General features: G+C 37.1%; 3 protein-coding genes across 3 annotated transcripts in view; 2 read left to right on the forward strand and 1 right to left on the reverse strand.

The window, feature by feature from the left end:
- On the forward strand, positions 1,911-4,923 carry LOC104781220 (soluble inorganic pyrophosphatase 4-like). The gene is made up of 9 exons (XM_010505828.2): positions 1,911-2,129; positions 2,811-2,950; positions 3,056-3,084; positions 3,349-3,414; positions 3,500-3,607; positions 4,033-4,098; positions 4,192-4,312; positions 4,439-4,520; positions 4,612-4,923. Exons 2-9 carry the CDS (start codon positions 2,815-2,817, stop codon positions 4,652-4,654), a joined length of 651 nt encoding a protein of 216 aa, XP_010504130.1. The 5' UTR covers positions 1,911-2,129; positions 2,811-2,814; the 3' UTR covers positions 4,655-4,923.
- Positions 5,364-7,032, forward strand: LOC104781221. Its single transcript, XM_010505830.2, has 2 exons — positions 5,364-6,061; positions 6,736-7,032. The coding sequence occupies exons 1-2, from the start codon at positions 5,487-5,489 to the stop codon at positions 6,740-6,742; spliced, it is 582 nt and encodes a 193-aa protein (XP_010504132.1). The 5' UTR covers positions 5,364-5,486; the 3' UTR covers positions 6,743-7,032.
- The window catches only part of LOC104781223 (serine/threonine-protein kinase prp4-like), a 3,728-nt gene continuing 2,596 nt past the window's right edge, over positions 7,536-8,667 (reverse strand). The window contains exon 3 of the mRNA XM_010505833.2: positions 7,536-8,617. Coding sequence (XP_010504135.1) covers positions 7,554-8,617 — 1,064 coding nt within the window. The 3' untranslated portion in view covers positions 7,536-7,553. The remainder of the gene's footprint in view (positions 8,618-8,667) is intronic.

Genomic DNA, 8,667 nt, shown 5'->3' on the forward strand with positions numbered 1-8,667 from the left:
CCTTGGGCTACTTTTGTGTGCGACAAATCTATGGTTTTAGCACCCAACCCAACAGAACTATCGAAATCGGAATACGCGACTCAAACTTGTGCTATACGATAATTTTGATGGCTTTTTTTTAACTTAGCGTGTGCGTCAAAGGATCCTAACAAAAAGTTGAAAGCATGCATCTTACTTAACCCGTAATGGACTAATGGTTAAGAGGGAAATGTAATCTTCAGTTGAAAACAGTATTAGGAGCTAATGGTTTAGTTAACCCTGTTGTGTTGTGTGACGGGGTGGTTCCAAAACTTTCGTGGCATATAATTTCGTTGACTTTCAATAGTTCTTTTCATAGTTCAAGCAACTAAAACGTTTTTAAAAGTTGATTGCATCCCTTCATTTGTAAATCAACTAAAAAATAACTTGGAACTGGCATAATCCTCCAACAAACTCACAAGGTGACGCAAAGGTGAAAGAAAGGTTAGGCAAAAAGAGAGAGTTGATCGATTGACAAATTGGTAAAGATGATTGAATATGAAAATTAATGTCGTCGGTGTCAAGCAAAATAGTCGGGCCAAGAATAAAGCGTTGGATAGGGATATTCTTACAATGATCCTACGTAGCATCTACTGTATTGCATGAGCATCCGTTACTCAACCCCATCCAACAATCATCCTCTGCGTACAGGTCCACAGGTTCACTTTCTGACCAACCAATAAGTGAATGACACGACGTAAGCCTTTCCTAATTAAATTATGCGATCCAGTTACCCTTTTCTAAATGGTGGGATACGATACGAAGAGTGTTTCAGTCGACATTAAAGGAAACTTTATACCAGTAAGTGAAATCATATATTTTCCAGATTTGTTTTGAATTTAAATTTCCGATTAGTACGCCGAGTGTGATCGTTTTGTTTAATGTTTTATCCAAAGTCAGAAACATAATATCCAACACCGTTGTATTAAAGGAAAATCTAAATTTACGCGATTAATTAGGATAATATTTATCCAAATTTATCCAGTTTTTGTGGATAATCATATCTATATTATCCAAATTCTTACCAAAATAAATAAGTATTACTCTATTAAACTTTTACCAGACAAGAAAGTCAGAAACATATTATTATCCAACACCGTTCGAACTTATTGACTGCAAATGGTATTTATTTGGGAACACACGTGTATATTAGTAGGACAAACATAATTACAGAATATTGTTTTTTATTTATAAAATAATTCATAAACGGTGCTTTAGTTGCTTGTATTAATGTCAAAAACGAAATATTCATGAGTTGTAAACGAGAAACAGAATAAAAAACATAACAATTTGAAAATAACCAAAATCACTAGTGATTTTCTTTTCCAAAGATTAGTGTTACCAAAATAATTATACTAATTTATTTTCTGACATCATGGTTACCAAAGAACTATATTATTATTATATATATATCGACATCGTATACGGTATACGTTTATATATTTTCGTTTGAATGAGAGAAAGAAAAAAAAGAAAACGAATATTCACTTGACAGATTACATATGCTTTTCTTTTAATTGCAGTTTGTAATCCACCGACAGATAAAAATCAAGATGTTGTCGTCATAAATCTGAACACGAATATTTCCAGTGCACTCGCTAACACCTGATCTCAGCTCTCTCTCTTAAGCATATTCCCTATTTAACTGTAGCTAACGGGAGACTTAACGTGGACTCCTCGCAATCCGAGTCACGTAGCCAGACCTTACGTTGACCCTACCGCCGTTAGGAATTCCGTCTATATCTCTTTCTCTATCATCCAATAATATTTCGACATGTGTAGACAATTCGGATCAGGACATATTCCAAAAGTAAAGAGATTTTATTTTTATTTTGGTAATGCTTTTTTATTTATTAATTATTTTTCCTTCCAAAATATTAATATTCATGGAGCCTTCAAATAGCACAGAAACAGAGAGAAAGAGAACAGAGCGGGAACGCGTCTAGTTTACACAGCTTTCTCTTCTCCTTTAGCTTTCCTCTCTCTCTCTCTCTCTCTCTCTTTACATCGGTGTGTGCTTCTTCTCGGGTTCACTCTTCTTGAGATCTGTGCCTTTGTTTCTTCTTCATTCAAACGCTTTTACTCTCGGTAGATTTGTTCGCTTCGCTCAGGTACGGATTTCGAAATGCTCTTCAATCGGATTTGTTCTTTCATAACCGGGTTTCTAGTGTTTGTGTTGGTTGTCTTAATCTACTTAGATAAACAATGGGCGATGATTTTTGTAGCTTATATATGTTTCAAGGGGGCTTTGTAATATGTAGATCTGAGTTGGGTTCGAAAAGATTCAAACTTTTTGATGTCTAGATACTCAAAACTCCATTAATGGAAAAAAATGTTAGCTAGTTTTGTCTCAAAAGCGCATTGCTGATTACCTCAAGATCATTCTAGAGAGTGTGTCCTGTTTTTTTTTTTTTTTTTAATGTTTATAGGAAAGAAAAATTCGATCTTTTTGCGTCACTTTATATGCACATGTCGGAACGGTTTTTGTCGGTGATTACATTTAAGGATTGATGAACTGCTGCAGAACAAATTATGCGTTTGTTGGACGTTTCTGTAACTTTCTTCTTTTTTTCTTTTAAAAACGATTTTTTGTATCTTATGTCTCTGTGTCAACCATTGCGTTGCTTAAAAAAACTTATTTTCCCAGGTGCTAAAGATAAATGTCGGTTCCGGAATTTGTTATTGTTGAGATGTAGATCTAAGGGGAATCATAACATGTGTAAAAGATCTAGGGCCATAATTTTGTCTTCTTTCAGAGATTTATGAATTGCTATGTTACATTGTTTTTGCAGCAAAATGGCGCCACCGATTGAGATTGCTGCCAAAACCTATGTTGAGAAACATGTTGCACTTCCTACCCTTAATGAGAGGATACTTTCTTCCATGAGCCACAGATCTGTTGCTGCACACCCATGGCATGATCTTGAGATTGGTAAGTTACACGTAAAGGTTTCTTCTTTCTTTTTTTTTCTTTTCTTTTTAAAATGGTTCTAAGATAATCACATTGTATCTTAATTTCATTTCTTTTGTTTTCTAGGACCTGAAGCCCCAATTATCTTCAACTGTGTAAGTATTTTGCTTATGTTCTTGATTCTTGACAAGCAAAAGATCTGAATATATTTTATTAGATCTGTATGCGTATTGGGAGATGCTTCACTTGTGTACTATTTCCATAGCATTTACTTACTTATATCATTCACTCAATGAAAATTTCAAATGCTGTTTTTTTGGGACCAGATCGAGCCTGGTGTAGGATAGAAATGATGTCCATTGCCTGATTAGGAAACTAGTTTAGTCATTGAGATATTTATCTCGGAATTATTATTGCAGGTGGTTGAGATAGGAAAAGGGAGCAAGGTGAAGTATGAACTCGACAAAACTACGGGTCTCATTAAGGTAACTTAAATGCAGCAACTTTCTTCATTGTCCTTTTGCACTATTAAAGAAGGCACTATTGTTTATATAGTACATATATTGTCAGGTCGATCGTATTCTTTACTCATCTGTTGTTTACCCACACAACTATGGGTTCATTCCGCGTACTCTTTGTGAGGACAGTGACCCTATTGATGTTCTCGTCATCATGCAGGTAACCTCTTTTTCATACAATTTTGATAACCTGTATAATTCATTACATAATGTTTCATGCTCCGTTTTGATTTTGTGCATCTGATAAGCTTTGAAGAAGTTCAACTCATTGCTATAGACTCTACTGTATAACTGTGAATCCTAAGGATGAATGTAGCAGATTAGAATTGTTGTGAGTCCATTAGTGAGCAATTAGTGAGGGCTAGGCTTGTAAAGGTGTCTCAGCATGTTGTTTAGAGTGTGGATTATCTAGTGTTTTGTTTGGAATTCTAATTCTCTTATTAATCAACTCTCTCTGGTTTGATGAAATAGAATAATAAAAGCAGTTTCAGAGCTTCTTATCCTAACATCATGACCAGTTTCTCAGTCTGTCTTATTTGACCAGTAGAAAACACCCATGTGAATTATGTTAGTTTTGTCCTACAGGAACCAGTGATCCCAGGATGCTTTCTTCGGGCCAAAGCTATTGGTCTGATGCCAATGATTGATCAGGTTAAAAAATTAACAACCTTCAATGTCTATATCATCATTATGTCACTATGAAAGTAACAGAGAATAAACTAGATGTTCTTTCTGATTTAAAAGGGTGAGAAAGACGACAAGATTATTGCCGTCTGCGCTGATGATCCAGAGTATCGTCATTACAACGACATCAGTGAGCTCCCGCCTCATCGTATGGCTGAGATCCGTCGTTTCTTTGAAGACTGTGAGTGTTCTTTCTTCATCTTTGAAAATGAGATTACTCCGATTTGAAAATGTTTAAACCGAAACGAAGCCAAAACATACACTTCAGCCTATATGAGACTCTCATATTCTTGGATTGTTGTTGCAGATAAGAAAAACGAGAACAAGGAAGTAGCTGTTAACGACTTCCTTCCCGCAACAGCAGCCTACGACGCAGTTCAGCATTCCATGTAAGCACCCTTCATAACACAGACTGTTATAAACTTCATATTTATATATACTAGGACATTTTTAATTGATACCTCTTGTGTACACATGTAGGGATCTCTATGCGGACTACGTCGTGGAGAACCTGAGACGTTGATTGACCAACCCAAGCAATGGAATGAGAGCTTACAACAGCATTATTCACATTTGTTTTCTTGACAGATGTGAAAGGTGTAAACACAAATATAAATATACATATAAAAATGTCAGGGTTCTCAAAGGATATATATATTTGTGTATGTCCTCTGATGAATCCGGTAGATGATGCCGATAATTCAAAGACTAAAACATGGATTTTACCCATTTCGGTTCTATCACTTTTTTAATTTTGGAGTCATTTCCTATATCTTGATTAAATTTTTTCTTTTCTTTTGAGTTCTTATATTCAAATCTTTTATTGTTTTTACCTTATATTTCATTCATTCACAAAGTATTCACTATTTAAACGAGGATTCTACTCTAAAAAGCTTATGAAACATGCATACATAGGCTACCAATGGTTGTGTGATTAGTCTGCTCTTAATTCACAATACCACTCACCATTACAAACTAAATATGTACTATTGCGGACTAAAAATCATCGTAAATTCACTCCCTCAAAAACTCCATACCATTAGCACCAATGTTATAGTGCATATACTCAAATTCCAAGTTGCTTCAATCTTTGTTTAGCCAACTAAAATCAATTCCATTTACAAAAAAATCAAAATAGGATGCGTGTAATAGAATATTACCAATTTAGCCTCCACTTTTACTGAAATTTGCCGGCTTACCCACGTTTACCTTTTCTATGAACCGTCATCGTAAACCAAAAACCCTTTCCTATCCCTAAAACCCGAGAGGCCGAGACCGAGACCGAGAGAGTATCTTCTTTCTCTTCTTAAGGGTAGAAGAAGAAGAAGAAGAAGATCGAATCGTTTGATTCAACGATGAGCTCTTTCAATGGAAACAGCAACATCGACAACCTCCTAATCCAAACCCTACTTGGACGTCTCCAAATTCGTCCCCCTAACTCCCATTTCCTCTCTCAATCCCTAGATGACCTACTCTTCAAATCCGACGACAGCGACGGCGACGATGACGGAGAAGGACAGACCAGCCTCGACAGAGAAGAAGCGAGGCTCGAGAAAGAGCTAATCCGAGTCATCGTCTCCGGTCGAAGCGATTCTCTTAAGCCGAATTCAGGGCAAGCCGTGACAGTCAACGAACACCACATCTGCGTTGGGTTTCACGAGGATGAGGAATCTGATTACCGTGTTTGGGAGTGGCATGGTCATATCATGTTGTTCGATGAAGAGAATGGGTACACCCCTGAGTATATCTACGGGAATTACTTCGAGAGGTTGCCTGTGAAGCTTCCGAGCCGCCGTGTAGACAAGGAGAAGAAGGAAGTGAAAGAAGAGGAGGTTGAGAATTTGGGGCTTAGAGAGTTGATCGATGTTGGAGACGACGCTGCTCGTGGTAGGATTCTTCATAGGAACAACATCAACATCGGTTCCTCAAGGTTGCTTTCTTATAAACTCCTTTTTTATAACTTTTCTCATTCTGTGTTCTGACAGTTCCTGTGAATTCTTTTTAACTAAGTCTTAGGATAGTATGATGATTCCATAAGCTGTTTAGTGAGAAACGTAACAGTGGCTATTGTTTTTGGGATGATGATCTTATGTTGGCTAATCAAAGTTTTGGGTCATGTATAGAGTATGTATGCAGTGAGAAATATAACAGTGGCTCACATGTTTTGGATGTTTTTTTGTTGTTAGCGACCTACCCTTAAATTCTGTTTTGATTAATACCAGTAGAGAACTTCAGCACATGTTGTTTCCTGAATGAAGTTACAGGTTGGGCTAATGTTTAGTTGTGGTTTGTAGATAGTTGTTTCCCATAATTTGATAAAACTGCGTCGTTCTTACAAAGAATGCTTTCTGTCAACTGTTGTACCCTTGCTTGCTTGGCCTTCAGTGCTGTCCATTGATCTTCAGATATCCGTTTTACATTTTACCTAATGAGAGTTCTAAGACGATCAATAGTATTACTAGTGCTTGATCTTATTCTTGCTTCTTCATATTCCAATCGCATGCCTATCCTCTTCCAAGTATCTGTTAGATTACCCTCTTACTTTAGATGCCAACTGTAACTTGACTATCTTGCGTTTCCATACTCAAATTTTTGAATTGGCAGGGTCTAAGTTCCTAAGAGCGTCGTGACAGTGAGAGGTCACATTGTTCGGGAAGATTTCAGATGTGTCAACAACTCGCGACAACAAAACATAAAGTGCTGGTGGATTTACGGGTTCTGCTCAGTTCTATTTATACCTGGAAATCCATTTGGTGAAGCTGTTCTTTTTAAGAAGTTTTCTCTGAAGTTGTTTCTGAACCAAATTTACAATACCTGCTAATGAACAGAGAGAAAAGATTACAGAATCATGGTCATCGTGTTCTTTGCTTAAATCATATATTTTGCTTATATTCCTCAATTTCTGCTTGTGTTTCTAAATATTCCTGAAATGCACTCTAACACCTTGGGACGTTTGAGATTCAAACATCCTCAGCCTCAGAGACTTCTCGCTAGAGATTCGTGACAATAAGAGCTTTATGTCACACACCAAATCGAGAAAGCGACGTTGATTAAGCTAGTCACAAATGAACGTTCATTAAGGACCCTTGGGTTTACATATTTAAAATGCCAGTGTTGCTGACACACCCAACGTTCAAAGCATAGATATGTTTTAACTTTTAAGACAAAGCACGTTTATGCGCAAACATATCTCAATAACATGAGTCCGTTAACCACTAAATTCAACGAAGTATGCAATTCTGATCCACACAACACCCTTAGCTTAAATTGTATCGTCACATTTAAAAAAAAAAAAATTGTCAAAACTGAATCATGAATCTGAGAACAACATCATTAACACTCTTAATTAGAATCTTAATCAAAAATTAAATTGTGTAATATAATACAATGTACATGTATCCAGGGCAACAACATTATGAGGTTCACTTGCCCGTGATGAATGGGTGAGCTAATGCTTGTGACACTGTAAGTCTCTTTTGAGGATCTAGTGTGAAAATTTTGTCCAGAAGATTTCTGAAATGAACCAAGACCTTGGGATCTTCATCCTCATAACGACGTCTAATTACTGAACCTAAATCTTTTGGTTTAATGTTTACCATCATTCTCCTTACTGTCTTTCCACTAACACTGTCTTCCTCTGTACCATAGAAGCATAGGTCCTGATCAAAGTGCTGATCGATAAATGCTCCCTTGCGAAGCATCTTTTTAGGGAAGGGGCCTTTGAGTTCCATATGAAGGCGTAACATATCATTGTTTGTTGAGCCAGGGAACATAATTTTCCCGCAATAAAGCTCATACAGACAGCAACCAACTGACCACATATCTAACGGATGGTCGTAGGCTAATCCAAGAATGATTTCTGGAGCTCTGTAGAAGCGACTAGCAAGATATGGTGTAAGTTCGTTTTCACCAGCAAACATTGCACTACCAAAGTCACAAAGCTTTAACATGTTCCTTTCCTCATTCACCAGTATGTTGTCAGGCTTTATATCGCAGTGAAGAACCCCACAGTTCTTGAGATGTTTAAGGGATATGAATAACTGCTCAGCATACAATCTAACATCAGATAGTTGTAGACCAACGTTGACACCAATCTTCTTCACAACTTCACGGAGATTCAAATGAAGAGACTCAAACACCAAGCAAAGGTGGTTCCTATACTTAAAAGTCGAAAGAAGACGAACGCAGTGGTGCTTATTCTCTGGATCAGAGCCAGCTAGCTTGTTCAATATCCGTATCTCAGCCTGACCGGCCTTATGCATTGTCTCATTGTTCCGGATGATTTTTATAGCCACTTTCTCACGTTCAGATTCTTCAGCTTTTGTGTCTTTTGCCCGCACCACGGTAGAGAAGACACCTTTTCCATGAGTAGCCATGATTTCATATCTGTTATCAAGTAGTTCACCAAGTTGATAACTGTAATAACCTTCTGAATCATCCCAATTATCATTGAGTCCACTCCTTACAAAAGGAAGAAGGCCATTACCTTTACGAGTACCAGCAGCTGGAGACTCACCAAAGATATCATCAATGAAC

Source organism: Camelina sativa, chromosome 4, assembly GCF_000633955.1.
Source record: "Camelina sativa cultivar DH55 chromosome 4, Cs, whole genome shotgun sequence".
NCBI lineage: Eukaryota > Viridiplantae > Streptophyta > Magnoliopsida > Brassicales > Brassicaceae > Camelina > Camelina sativa.